The sequence below is a fragment of the Neopsephotus bourkii genome, unplaced genomic scaffold (genome assembly GCF_033783945.1).
Source record: "Neopsephotus bourkii isolate Nb327-2 ecotype Australia unplaced genomic scaffold, CSIRO-AGI_Nbou_v1 NB_1638, whole genome shotgun sequence".
NCBI classification, from domain to species: Eukaryota; Metazoa; Chordata; class Aves; order Psittaciformes; family Psittacidae; genus Neopsephotus; species Neopsephotus bourkii.
The window spans coordinates 9,941,280-9,956,131 of NW_026902113.1; the positions used below are offsets into that span (position 1 = coordinate 9,941,280).

The window sequence follows — 14,852 nt, forward strand, 5'->3', positions numbered from 1 at the left end:
GGTCAAGGCACGAGAAAGGGTTTCCTGGCTCCTCTTTGAAGTGACTTGTATCACCTTGGCTTTGCCGCGCATGAGCAGCGCTCCATAGAGCACTCATCCTGCCAGCAGCATGTTTGCCCTGCACGCTGTGTGTCTTGGCTGTGTGAGTGTGCACGCTCCTGTTCACGTATTCCCGTGCCTTCAACCAACGCCCTCTTAGTCACTGTGGTTTTTCCTGTGGCAGCTCCTCGCTGCCCTGTCTGCACGTTCCAGCCAGCTCCAATTGTTCATCCAGACAATACTACACCTCCCAGCCTGCTCAGCTGTGAGGCACTGACTCCTTCCCCACAGGCACGATGGCCTTGACCTCCTGCCAGCCTAAGATGAAGGATGGGTTGGGTCTGGGCAGTCCCTGGGCTGGCCAAGAGCTGAAACCAGGCGCAGACACTGCCAGCTTCACAGTGGCTGGGAGCTGAGACGCTGCTGGCATAGGGCAAACAAATACTTCCCATTTACAGAGAGTTCATGTCAGTGCAACCCCTTTCTTAGAGCAGCCCTAGTTCCCTGCTTGGGCAGCTGTCAGGAATTAGGTGGAGGAAGGTGGCCAATATATTAAAGTGCTTAAAGGCAGGAAGAGAAGTGAGGCCCTCACATCCATCTATTGTAAAGTTGCCACTTTAGCATCCTGAGCCCATGGGTGTTAAATGGGCCATGCTTAGCTGAGTCATGGAAAAGAAGAGCAAAAACAAGCACAGGGAGCAGTGTCCCAGCTGGGGTGCCCTTGAGGACTTGCAGAAACAACTGCAAATCCTTCACAGCCGCACGTTCCTCCTCCCCCATTGCCAAGGGCTTGTTTCCTAGCATTACCTACTTCTGCCTTGGTCTGCTGCACTCACTTGCCCAGCCTGGCGTTAAGCTATGGATCAGGCTCATCAATAGAGTGCTATTAGTGATGTGCTTTGAGGGGTTGAGGGTCATTTCCCTCGAAGATGCATGGAGGCTTAGGTGTGGGAGGTGATTGCCTGTTCACTCAACCAAGCCGGACACAGCTCAGCAAGAGTGCTTGCAGGAACTGGGGACTCCTCAGCTGCTTCATTAGGCACGATTTAGCACAAAGACCTTGAATCCTCCTTTGCCCTCTAAAACATGAAGAAAGGAACATAAAATACAGACCCAAAGAGTGTCCGTTTCTGCTTGCTGCCTGTCCATGTGAAGCGTTTCAGTTCTTCTGGAGCCAGCACCATCCCACTGTCTGCTTGGTAATCCTTGGAAAAAGAAAATGTAATGCTATGAGATGTTAGCTGTAGAAAGTTATATTTAGAACGGACTCAATTCCTCTTTGGTCTGATTTGCACCCTTTGTTTGGTCATTTCTACTCCAACAGCTCTATGAGGCGGTGGTCCAGTGCTGCCAGAGGTGCTGCAGTGCCCAGGTATTTAATGATGCCTTTCCAAACTGTCCTTGCTTTGGGATGCAGCACACACATGTTGTTAAGGCAGATACAGAGTGCTAAAAGAAAAATGTCTACACACAAGGTGAGGTTTTGGCCAGCTGCTAGTTTAACCTTGCAGGCACCACTCTGCCTTTCCCACCTCCCACCACATAATGTGTACAACTGGGTCACTGAAAGCTTCCCTCAGCCTCTCACTATGCCTAGCCCCATTGGGACAGTATGTGTGCCCCTTTAGTAGACACTTCTCCAGCTTGTCCACCTGGTAAAAGAACTTGTTCCTACCTGGGATCTCTGAAGTGTGACCCCCAGTTCTCATTTGTGTGCTACTATTCACATGAAAACACAAATCCAAGGGATTTCAAGTGGTCCTCCCACACCAGTGGGACCCTGGCAGTGGCACCTTCCAGGCCTGCTGGCACTGGCCATTTCTTACCGGGGAAGGAGTGTTTGCATCCCATGGCATGATCTGCAAGGATCTGCTGACCCCGATTAATAGGACAGTGGGATAATACAATGCTGCAAGCACAGCTAATCTCACGCCTCAAACCAATAGAGCTGACGAAGCAGTAAAAACCTCATCTTGATTCTCTCTGCATGAATCTGTCACACAAATAAAAAGAAATAGATGACATACCATTTGGCCCAGGAGTCACTTACATTCAATACAAGTGTTTCCTTGATGGGCAGCTCTTCAAATGTCTTTATGCGCTGGGGTGGCTTTATTTTGAAAGTGTTTATGTATCTGTCCAACAAGAAAAGCAGGGCAGGGTTTGGTGAGAGCATGCAGTGCACAGGCAGGAAGCGCTGGGCATTCCTGTGTTTCTTTAAGCAGTTTCCTAGCTCTCATTCAGGTAGTTTACACAAATGGGGCTGGTTAAGCAGACCCTACGCAAACCTCACTCCCCAGTCCTGGGGTGCACACAGCTGCCCCTCTCACAGTGCCTGAGCCCATGTATGCCCCTCAAGTGGTAGAGCTGATGTTTCCCTGGGCAGAGACATTCCAAAGTGCTGCCCCAGCCTAACGGGATCCCAGAGGTGGTGGCTTAGTGGCTGGTGCGATGTACAGGCCGCATGGAGTATCTGAGTGTTTCTCCTGTCCAGGACCAAAACAGGCTATGCAGCAAGCTACAATACCCAGCAAGCCAACCCGGGCTTCAACTTGTTTCTCTCACCTGACATTTTCAGTGCTCCCACAATTTGAGCTTGTAACAGGAAAACTGTCATGGCACAGAGGATCAGAGGCAGGGGGAAATCCGCTTTCCTTCGTAAATATCGTGTTGAGGGGTATGTAGTCTTTGCCATCCTAAACAGAAACAAGAAATTAACACATTATTCCTGGGACCGTGTGGCCAGTCACCCCCACCTCGGTGACAGCGCATGGCCACGATGTCGGTACCTGCTGGACGTTTGCTTGCAGCAGGTCACCCAGCTTTTTCACCAGCTCGGAGAACCGTGGTCTGTCGTTGGGATTGCTTCGCCAGCAATCCAGCATGATCTGGTAGCTGTGAGGACAAAAGCAAAGTGAGCACATGGTGGGGTTACAGCTCGCTGCGACCCAAGACAGCACAGCTCGGACAGCTTGACATTGACAGAGTTAACTCCTGTGCCTGCTGATTTTCAAAGAGGCTCTCCAACACGAGGCCTCCTACTCAAAGTAAGAGTAAACTTGACACAAAAAAAAGGCAAAAACCTTCCCGCAAGACACCAGGAAAACCACATCAAAAGAATGATCTGGCCAACTAGTCATACTTTCTATTTTATTCCTAATTAAGCATTAAACCTTTGTATTAAACATCTATTAACTGGCAGTGTTTAGGTTAAGGCATCCTAAGATGACTTATATGAATGTGTCACTTCCTCATATTGGCCAAGCTTTCCTTCCTGCAATAAAGTATGTGAAAGAGAGAAAAAAAAAAGCTCTTATCTACTGTCACTATGATAATAAAATTAGCCAATGGGTAATATTCCCAGATAGGCATGGCTGGCTTGCATCCTCCTTTCAGAGCTATTTTTTGGTAAGCGTTGCTATTTTGAGTCATGACGTTGCACTTGAATAGGCACCAAAGGCACATAACACGTACTTGATTTTGCCTCCAGAGATAAAATACCCTGGATGTGTTCATGCTCACACCATGAGGTGTGTGTTTGGGGTGCTGCATGTGCCTCCTGGGCAGAGCGCTCCATTCCACTCCCAGGGTAGAGGCACTGTAGACCCAAGGGCTCACTTGGACTCCCCCCAAGCCTCCAAAACGCTGTTGGCCTAAGGCAGGGCACCGGGAAGTGACAGCCGATGTCATGGTGGAAGGGCTCAAATAAACCTCACAGGGGACATGGGCTGGGAGGCTGCTGGTCCCCGTCACCTTCCTCTGCCATCTCCGGGAAAGGGTGGACCCTCGTCACCGGAGTGCTTGAGGGGACGCCTCCGCTGTCACTTCCTAAGTCAAGACGACGTTAATAAAATGTCACATTCCTCCAGCATTTATCTGTGCGCACGTCAGTAAGTATTAAACCTGGAGAGGGAGGAATGACCTTTCTCCTCCGGGCTGCTCACTCAGGTCCCCTCGGAACACAGCCCAGCTGGTGCCCTGGGCTTGGGTCCATGTCCTTTCTCACCCTCTCCTACCCCATTGGAGGGCCAGGGAGCCAAGGGATGGGGGATGCAAGAACATGCTGATGACAGCAACAAGATGTGAGGCAACGTCAGGTTGCTTTTCCTTATATTGGCACAGGGTACTTTGTGGAGACTCATGCATCATGGGCAAGGCAGCCCCAGAGGGCAGTGGTACACAAGGCAAGCAGAGAAAAGCATCTTACATCTCCTCACTTGCTTGCTCCGGGGCTCGCATTCTTGTGCCTTCTTTTAGTCTGCTGCAGAAATCCTCATCGATTTGGACTCCAGGGTAAGGAGAAGCACCTGAAGGAACCATGGGAAGAACAGGGTCATACATGCTTTGAGCTGGGCACCTGTGACCTAGCCCTGGTCCTACACATCCCCCTCAAACACTTGCGGCGTGCAGCATCTGCTTGTGGAGCGCAGGGTCTGGCTCCTGGCAGCTGCCACAGACAGGGAGCTACTGCTGATGGTGGTGCTCCAAGCCCTGATCCTTGGAGGGCAGGATCAAACCCAGCATTCTTGGTGGTGCTTACCTGGCCTGAATGCAAAAGGTAAGATACACATGAATTTGACTTGAAAAGTATCCCTCAAGTAAAACCAGTTTGGACCACCTCAAATTCTAGTAAGCAGAGTAGTAACAAGCCCTAAATGCTCAAAACCACCTTGAAAATAATAAAATCATGTTTTTAAAATCAGATCACAGTTCTTTGTATTTCTAGCTTGAGTGTTTTTAAGATGCAGCCTGATTGTGCTGTTGGTCTTTTTTTTTTTTTTTTCTGTAGACAAAAACAAATAAAATCAGGAAAAGGGAAAATGAAAGGAAAAAGAAAAAAAAAAGACCTTTCAGAGTCAGTCACCAGGTTCAAGGAGCTGGGGCTTTAAGAAAAACATAGCAGGTATTATGAGTCTGACCATAAAATCACAGGACTTGGCAGGCTCACCAACAACACGTATTTAAACTAATAAATGATTGATTGTCCTGAGAATTGTATAGTATTGTTTCCTCTGCTGTTCGCCTCTTTTGTCAGCCTCTATGTTGAACCCAATTAAGATTCTTCTATTCTGACGGTCATTGTTGTTCCCACTCAGTGTACATCTTGTATCCTGCCTTTTCCACGTGAAAGAAAGGGAAGGCAGGGGGGGTTGGAAAGCTGCACTGGGTGTTAATTTCAGATTGCATGCTCTAGTTCATCCCGTGGCATCTGTGCAGATGCTTGCTCGCCTGCTGCATCCAGTGGCCGGGTTGAAGGGGACTCTGTGTCTCTCCTGGGCTGGGGGAACCACCTGGTCTTAGGCTGGAAATGGGGGTGACACAGGCTGAGATGCACAAAGACACACTCCTTGTGTTTTCAGCTCCCTTGCTCCCACAAGAGAACTAAGAAGCTTTTGAGGGAGCACCCAGCCCATGGCACTTGGTGTCTTGAATGCTATCTATGAGTAGTGGCACAGGAGGCGACGTGATTGCCAGCCCTGGACCACAGCTCTGTGTTAACCCAGAGAGTTCCACATTTAGTAAAAGCATTTTATATTTAGTAAAAACACTTAAAAAATTTCCTGATTTTCCTGGTTTGCTCCATCAGGCAGACAAAGCACTGCAATTGCTCTGGCCATGCAGCCCTCTGTCTCTACTGAGGCTTTCTGCAGGGAAAAGAGGAAGCTTAGGTTTTGCCCTAAGAAATATATGGTAAAGTTATCAAATAGCTGTGCTTTCAGCCTGGAAAACCAGCTTTCAGTGTCCTAACAAGCACCAGAATTTCCAGTTCACAGGGGAATGACGCACACAGTTGTCCCTCTACCCACACACCCCATCTCTGCCTGATGTAGGTCTTTCTTGGCAGAAGACCTGGCAAAACCTCATTGAAAGTAATGGGTGTTCTTCCCCAGACTTAAGTCCCTGCCTCTGATTCCAGCTCCCAGGGGGCGGTGTTAACGTACCCAAGGAAAATATCTCCCAGAGCAAGACCCCGTAGGACCACACGTCACTTTTTGTATTGTAGATTTTATCAAATATGGATTCTGGAGCCATCCACTTGAGCGGAAGTCGAGCCTGGAGCAGAAGGGACAAACCTGACTATTATTTTCAAAGCCTAAAAGAATTTAATCGTAGATGAATCAACTATATATTGTTATGTAAATAATTACCATTGAAGTAGGAACCTGTGGGATTTCCTTACAGGCAGTCAAGATAAACCCACACTCATTCAGACACTTTCTTAACAAATTGTAAGAGTAAAGGGCTGTTTTTAAAGTATGTTTGGCACGAAACACCAGACATTAGAAACCTGTGACTGGAGTGACTGAGTCTTTTCTGTATGGGGATGTGGGCATATGCAAGAGCAGGGGGCTCTTGCCAGCATCTTAGAGACGGGGGACAAAACCCTACATCCAAGTGTAAATCATCCTGTGATGGTGTTGGAGGTGGTCCCAGGGAAATATTCCGAACCTGAATTGCAGGAGTATACCAGCCACCTTGAAGCCACCTCAGCTCAGCCTGTTAGGGGCTCCTGAGCAGTACCCAAGTTACGTCCACCTAGTTTCCAGGCTGACATGCAATGCTGTAAATCTTGAAAGCTATTTACAGAGGAGGGAATAGCTGGCAGGTGGGTGAGACCTGGAGACTGCATGACGCCAATTCGCAGACCACATTCCCGTGGCATCAGTGGGCACAGGCACAGTTGCTGACCCAGGGTGGCAGGGGGCTTACTGCCTACTGTTTGCAGCAGAAGCACAAAAAACACCCAAATGAGTAAGTGCTGGAGGCAGCGAGTCCAGTTCAGCAGCTGGGGGCACCACAACCCATGGCTCTGGTGTGGGTGCACCATGGGGCACGCATCTTGTTTTGGAGGGACTGGTTTCCTTGGAGGAAGCTTACTGAGTAAGGGGGTAATGCTGCACCAGCCAAGAAACATGTCTAAAAGATACCTGAAGAATTAACGGGGCAGAGCTGTGAAACAGTGAGAATGTACAAGCATTATGCCTGAGGGTAGAGATGCTTTCCGGATCTACAACATATCTGGATAGCTCATCTTCACATAAAAACCATGACGGCTTTCAAGCTCTTAAGTTCAGGAAATGTGAACGTCTACAGGACATTTTGGTGGACAGTTTGAAATGGTATGTTATAAACATGATAAACAAACGGCATCTTGACTTACGTCTCCTTTTCTCACATAATCAGGATTCTTATAAATATCTCTTGCGAGGCCAAAATCACAGATCTTCACGACATTGTTCTCAGATAAAAGGATGTTTCTGGCTGCCAGGTCACGGTGAATGCACTATAATAAAACAGTTTCACAATCAAGCTGCATTTCCTTAATCCTGCCCACAAGTTTCCTGTCTCCCATATCCTTTAAAAAATTATTAGTATTATTTGAGAGATCAATATAATATTTTTGTAGGGAAGTTGACTGCAGCTTACATGAAGTTACTGTAAACTGGCAGTTCTTTAAAAAAAACAACAATATTCCTAAGTCCAGGAAGTGATACATTTTTAAGCCCCTTGACATTTGCAAGGAAAACACTGATTCATTTGGAGCTCCCTACCTAATACACGTTGAACTGAAGAAATAAAAGCCCACCACACCCAAAAGATCTTGCCTGAATGAATGAGTTTGATCCACTGCCTTCAGCCATGATCCTGTGTTTATGGACTACGGACACTTGGATAAACACATTGTTACATTTATAAAGCCAAGAGGAAAATGGCTCTTCCTTTGGGAGCTCTCCCAAGGAAGGTGTCACTAAAATGTTGACGTGATTTCACCTCTGAATCCCATCCTTCTGCAGGGAAAAATCCTCACCTTTCTGGAGGAGAGGAACTCCATGCCTCTGGCCACCTGAAAGCTGTAAGAGATCAGGTCCTCCATAGTGAGGGGCAACTTGTAGAGCTCATCAGAGTCTGCAACGGTGGAAAATGCGGTTTGTTACAAAGTTCTCTCACAAGGCTGTTATTTCCCCCCTCTTTTCCTGACCCTATTACTCCCATAAATTCAGTGTTCACAGAATAGTATTTGAAGGTCAACCTACTGTCACTGGAATCAAAACCAGCGCTTGCTTTACACCCCGCGCTTTGGACACTGCTGTGTTTTCCCCAAAGATAAGGGGCAGTCAGAAGAAACAATCACACATTTTCCTGTCAGATTTAGTAACCCTGGAAGTAATCTTTTTTTAAATCTTCTACCCTCTGGACATGACCCTGTGAGCGTCTCCCACGGATGTTTATTAGGGTGATAAACGAGGAAAAAAAATCAGGGATGCACAGTATGTTGTAAAAATATCACAGACAGTGTAGGGACAGGAAGGAATTAATACCTACCCTCCTCATCCTCCTCCGCATCACTCAGACTTTTATCTTCCTGGAACCCCGAGCTCGCAAAGCTTTCGCTGCTGGTGACACTGGCCAGCCTTTGTTTTTTGCCTTCCACCGGCTCAATGCCCTTTTTCTCTTTCATTGCCTCTCCTTGCAGAGAGGAGTCCTTCAAACAAACAGAGGAGAGGTGCTACATCAGAGCGACAGAGGGGGTGGGAGAGGAACCGAGTCAGACTTCTGTCGCCTTTCTGCCGGAGGAAAAGGCTGGTCCATGGCACGTGCGGTCACATCTCCCATGGGTGTGGGTGTCCAGTACCACAGGTGGGGTTGGTTCCCACCCCCACAGGACTGAAACATGGTGGCTTGGGAGCACCAGCACATGATTCTGGGGCAGCCTGGGTGGTGATGATTTGCAGGGTCCATTGGTGGACATGTCTGCTGGGCTGTGGGTCATCTCAGCCTGAAATGAGACATCTGAAAGGGCCTAAAAAGGATGAGTTCAGAAGGATGTGCCCACAGTGCCGGTGTCCCAGACCTCTCAAGGAGTGTCAGCTTTTTGTCCCACACTGGTTAAGGCACCTGCCTCTGTTTCCCTGAGCAGTGGTTGGTGTGGGCCTGTAAGCTGTTCCAACAAGGAGTAAGGGTATTTGGTGCTTGAAATACAGCTGACGTTGGAAGCATCTGCCTCTCTTCCCCAGTGCCTTTATCCAATGCTTTAGTGTTATGGCCGATTACAGTTTAATGTAACATGAAACGATGTTCGGAAAATACCTTCCCTCTGCAACCCAGACAGCAGCCTACCTGCCTGGCCATGCTCTTGCCCCGTCTTCCATTTGCTCTTGCCCTGTGATTGTCTATCTCCCTTGTGCACACTGGAGCAGAGCCAGGCTCCTTCCCTCCCTCCCTCCTGATGGGTTACCTTCCCAAGGATGCTGGAGCACCAAGTCTGGGCAGGCTCCTCCCAGGGTACATCCCGCATGGCCATACCCTGCTGAGCATCCTACGCCAACAACAGCATTTTGGAGGAGGCAACTGCTGTGTCTCATGCAGAGTCCAACATGGACAGCCTTGGGAACAGAGATTCAGCCAAAGCCCTTTGGAGGGGGATATCCTCTCAAGTGTGCTTTCCTGCAGAGCCCTCCCAGAATAAACCCTGAGATACTGCTGAGCTTTTGACACAGCTGAGCAGGAGTTTTGGGGACTGCTGTTCTGGGTCCAGGCCCTGAAATCCCACTTCAGAACCCTTAATCCTTTGGGGGATTTTGCTGAAAGTGCACAAGCAGGATATAGTTGGCATACTTGGGTTCATGTTTGTAATAAGAAACATGCAGTAGGCTGTGGGATGTGAGGACAAGACTCTAATGTTTTCTTCTCTATAGCTCTTCTCACACAATAATGAGATTACTTGCAAATCTCTGAATATTAGGGTATATTGTACATGAGCTTTAAATGGCATTCTCTTGGTTGTGTTCCCATCGATACTGAGATCAGTGGGCAAAACCACTTCCTTCGGCTTCGCTGACACCAGCCTGTGAAGTGACCCCAAGCTCACCAGGAATGGGTTTGTCAGCAGCAGGGCGAGAGCATGTGGGGACACTTTGGATAGGATTCACTTCCTCTAACTGTAGATGGCTCCTGCCGAATTACTCACAGCAGTCTCCTTGCACAGTCAGGGGACAGAAATGAGTCCTTTCTTGGCACAATACACCCTACTCCAAATATTAAGATAGCTCAGGTGAACTGCACCCAAAAGCTGTTTCTCTCCTTTGGTAGAAGGGAGTCTAAGAAGACTAGCTCAGAAGCTGACATTTACATTACCAACACTTACATTAGGTAATATGAACCTTCCCAGAGGCATCTGTCTCCTCACCTTGTTAGGGCAGAAAAAGTTCCTCTTGCTCTTCAGGTAGTTTGATAAATTCCCATACTTGCAGTATTCAACAATCACCATCAGAGGCCCTGGGCAAAAGGAAAGTGCCTTTGACCAGTGTAAAGCAATGCAAGGTGGTGTCAGTTCTGAGAAGAAAAGTCGTGCCAGTAGCCCTACCCTGAGTCCAGAATAACTAACAACATGTCCTAATGACGTAGAAGACTGCATGAAGGGACACTGGACATGTCAGCAAAACAATACTGTTTCTGGAAATCAGGTAAGGGCCTAAAAGCTGGGTCATTAACCTGTGTCCTGAGGGACCCTCCATTTGCCCTTTGAGCAGTCTGCATTCAGATGGGAGTCCCTCAGCCCACACAACTAGAATAGGTGACTTATCTAAAACAAATGATCACTTGTACTGGCCCTTCGGTTTTCTTAGTGGATTATCATGAAGGATTTGATAACGGTTCCCTTGTGATTAACTGTGGAGAGCCAGCAGCTCATACCACTTGTTCCCAGTCTTCCCAGATCATCTTGAGCTTGAGCTTGAGCAGTGAAGTGAAGGACAAGTGGCATGTTCCTAAATTTGCACTTCTCATCTAAATGCTAAAAGAGAGTTTAAGTAGAGAAAATGTTTAATCACTTCATTAAATGACTAAAATTCTCTTTTTCTCTTCCTCTTTTTTTTCACCAACCACAGGATGAGCTCAAATAATTCAAGTTAATGACTTGACCCCTGGATGAAAACCAGTACAGCGAACTGACTGTTATTAAGAGATGATCCAACCCCATTTCAGTGCAGTGCAGACTTTTTTACCTCCATTTTTTGTGCAGGCTCCCAACAAATTCACAATGTTGAGATGATGACCAATGTGGATCAGGATCTTCAGCTCAGTCATCAGTGCTTTGTATTCACTTGCTGTGGCCCCTTCTGTAAATACAAAATATAGTCAATGTGAAATGGCAAGGCACTGGCCCTGCTGAGCTTTACCACTTCTTGCTACTTTCTGTTGTAAGAACCTCCATTACTGGATGTACTTCATGTGTTGATGTTCTTTGTCAATTCCTCCCTGCTCAGCATCCTCTTACTTGCAATAAAACCATTGAAAGATTTAGGCACTTAACTTCCTCCCAGCAGACCAGGTTATATTTAGAACTGAGAGAAATTTTTTTCACATGAATAGTTTCGTTGTTTCAGCCAAAAAATGAAGAACAAATAAAAAGGGATTTCAAGACTATATTTAACTCTGTCTAGAGTAGGTTTCAGCTGATCTGTCTTCAGCCGTCTAAGGGTTATGTACTAGCCTGAGCTAACCAGCATCTCATGGAATGAGTGGAAAGAGAAAAGCGTTTGCAGAGGCTGCCATCAGATTTAGCTATCTATATAGGGAAGAGAGGAACCACCCCTGGGTGATGCTTGTGTGGTTCTGCTCATTACAGAGGAAGACTGGAGTATTAAGATAGATGAGGGAAGTAAATTTTAATTGGTTAAAGTTATTTAATTTTGATTCGTTAAGTAATTAGTTAAAGGTGGCTGCATCTCACCCTTATTAATTACAATCAGTATCAATAATAATACTAATAGTATAGTAACTGTAATGATATAAGAATTCCCATAAGTAAACCCAAAACATTTTATTTAGTGTTGAATGAAACTTTTAATACCCTCCAAGCAAATATTTTTCTGCAGAATTTTATTTTGGTAAGAAAGCAAGAAAAAACATGCTGCTTCATGTAAACACAAAAGGACTTTATCAAGAGTAAGTGTAACAGTCCAGTAGAAAGAACCCAGAGCTAAGTCTTTAAAAGGCTTGGTTTCAGCATCTGAATGTCAACAGATTTTCTTGGTGGCCCCACACAAAACTTGCCAAGTACCTGGTGACCCACTATTCATCTGTGTAGGTTGTGACACTTTCCCTCCACCTCATGGGAATTCTGTGAGGATGAAGCTTATAAATGACTGCAGAGTTCCTGGATAATCCAGGGAGGACACAAGCAATAGGGCAGATCGCCCATAAATTTAGGTGCCCATGCCTACGGAGAACCTAGTCACCACAGGCTCTCTTCATTGTCAGCAGAGCGAAACAAGTGCTCAGCTCAGCAGGTGAACGGAGATTTCCCTTAGGATAGGATGGGCTGCTGTTTCTCACTACTGACTCAAATACAAGCATATACCCTGTGTGAGCACACAAGAATTTCACCATAAAGACTTCTTGTAGCTGCTGTCTGCTCCCATCTATTCCAGGAGCAACCCTTGCTGCCTGGATGGTGCTGGCTGGCACAGGAAGACCACTGACATACATGAAGTGCTGAATCTGTCAAGACCACTGTGCCAGTGCATACATCTGCATGTTGACAAGAAAACTCAGTTAACCAAGGGTCAGGTGATGGCCCAGGTGACAGACTTGAAACCAGTGACACAGATGGCTATTGGCCCACTGCTGCAGAAGGTCTGGACAGGGACCAAAGCTTTAGTTCCTTCCCATTTTCCAGACATGCTTGCTGCAGGGTAGTTGTTCATTTGGAATTGGTCAAAAGGGTATTTCTGTGCTTCTGGAACAAGAGTGAAAAGTTTGCAACCCTCTCAGCTGCAAACACCCTTCTTGGGGATGATCTGAAAGCATTTAATGTTATATTGCAGAACAAGGCTCGCCCTACACAGAGTACATCTGCCAGGTCATTACCAGCAAGAAATAGGAACTATTTCAGAGACTGAGACTGAGAGTATCACACATGCCCCTCCGAAAGGCTGAACATAAAGTGTACAGATCTGATAACTGATAAGTAAGCAGCTGTGAAGCTAGAAGCTACTGGGTAAGAGGAAGGTATTCAAACTGTGCCTGAACAGAACCAACTGAGAGCATCAGGGATCCCAGACTCGGCAGAACAGGGGATGTGTCCTGGCAGAGGATGACACGGAAAAGGATTCAGGGATTACAACAGATAAGCAATGGAGCATAAGATCCCAGGGCAATGCAAGATTATCCTTTAGATATATAAACAATGGAAAGCTAAATACATAGGAAGGGATGCCAGTAGGACTCTAGGCTCTATGGCTGCTTCAGGCTATGACTGAATATCATCCTGCTGCTAACTTCCCAAGTGCCCTTTTCAAACTGATGAGGGTCTTTGTCCTTTCTGCTCCAGTGAGAAAAGTGGCAGCAAATAGCTGGGAGATGATTTCACTTTAGGAAGAGCACTGGTGTATGAACCGTGCTGGCAAATCCATTACACAAGCTGGGTGTCAGCATCCTAAGCACTATGTGATGAGCCTGCAGAGGACACACCTGCACAACAGCTCCAAGATTTAAACTGCTCAATCTGTTTAGCTTCATGAAGAAAAATAATTATATAATCTAATAGAGGTTAGAATGAGATGCAAAAGTCAGACATGCAAATAAACATAGAATCATAGACTCATAGAATAGTTAGGGTTGGAAAGGACCTTAAGACCACTCACTCCAACTCTCTTGCCATGGGCAAGGACACCTCACACTAAACCACGTCACCCAAGGCTCTGCCCAACCTGGCCTTGAACACCACCAGGGGTAAAGCATTCACAGTTTCCCTGGGCAACCCATTCCAGTGCCTTATGACCCTAACAGGAAAGAATTTCTTCCTTATATCCAATCTAAACTTCCCCTGTTTAAGTTTTAACCCATAACCCCTTGTCTTATCACTACAGTCCCTAAAGAAGAGTCCCTCCCCAGCACCCCTATAGACCCCCTTCAGATACTGGAAGGCTGTTATGAGGTGTCCACGCAGCCTTCACTTCTCCAGGCTGAACAGCCCCAACTTTCTCAGCCTGTCTTCATACAGGATCTGTTTTTAATAGTGCATTGATTAATCATTGGAACAAATGACCAAGGAAAATATGAAAGCTTCTGTCCAAGTGTCTTCACATCAAGGTGGGTACCTTATGCTCCAGCCAAATTTTATTCACTGTGCTCAGCTTAGAGTCAGTCTAGTGTAATGGTACAATGTAGGGTATGAAGGAAACCTAATTGCTCCTTCCAATCCTATAAAAGTCAGTCTTTCATTCTTCCTGGAATTTGAGGTAGTGGAACCAGTATATTTCAAAAACATTAGGCACTCAGGTTCTCACTGTACCTAACGCATCCTCCCATATCATGTGACAATTTGTCACCTCCTTTACTGTGAATGCAATTTTTATTTCATGGTTTAGCCATTTCACTCGTGTGGATAACCCAAGCTTGGTGTGCACATTTTGGAGGCTTCAGAGGATTATTGGTGGGAGGATAACATCACACACTTTTGCTTACAACAGAATCATATTAACAGTAGGACACTATACAAAGCAAAAATTTTTTCCAGCCCAGCTTTGCAGTAGATACCTTTCAGCATTTTCACAGCAACTATTCTGCATGTTGGTGATTTCTTAATTCCAAAAGCAGATGCTTGTACCACCTTTCCAAAAGCTCCATGTCCAAGAGACTTTCCTGTAAAGCAAATGAATTGGAGAGATACACTCTGTTAAAAAAGAAACCTTGACAGCAAATGGCTTCATAAATAATTAACTGAAAAACATGCTTTACAAGGAGTCCTACGTGCATATTTTTAACATAGAGGTTTTTTAGGACTGGGTATTTTGTTTCTGTTTGGT

General features: G+C 46.3%; 1 protein-coding gene across 2 annotated transcripts in view; it reads right to left on the bottom strand.

The window, feature by feature from the left end:
• FLT1 (fms related receptor tyrosine kinase 1) overlaps positions 1–14,852 on the bottom strand; it is a 111,170-nt gene that overhangs the window by 5,713 nt on the left and 90,605 nt on the right. Inside the window, exons 18-29 of one of the 2 annotated variants that reach the window (XM_061374551.1) lie at positions 14,584–14,688; positions 11,046–11,159; positions 10,229–10,317; positions 8,365–8,524; positions 7,850–7,947; positions 7,202–7,324; positions 5,982–6,093; positions 4,247–4,346; positions 2,829–2,934; positions 2,605–2,735; positions 2,090–2,174; positions 1,153–1,244 (exon numbers count right to left, since the gene is read on the bottom strand). In XM_061374551.1, coding sequence (XP_061230535.1) covers positions 1,153–1,244; positions 2,090–2,174; positions 2,605–2,735; positions 2,829–2,934; positions 4,247–4,346; positions 5,982–6,093; positions 7,202–7,324; positions 7,850–7,947; positions 8,365–8,524; positions 10,229–10,317; positions 11,046–11,159; positions 14,584–14,688 — 1,315 coding nt within the window. Of the gene's footprint in view, positions 1–1,152; positions 1,245–2,089; positions 2,175–2,604; positions 2,736–2,828; positions 2,935–4,246; positions 4,347–5,981; positions 6,094–7,201; positions 7,325–7,849; positions 7,948–8,364; positions 8,525–10,228; positions 10,318–11,045; positions 11,160–14,583; positions 14,689–14,852 lie in introns of those variants that run through there. The other variant, XR_009728649.1, reaches the window with a different exon arrangement.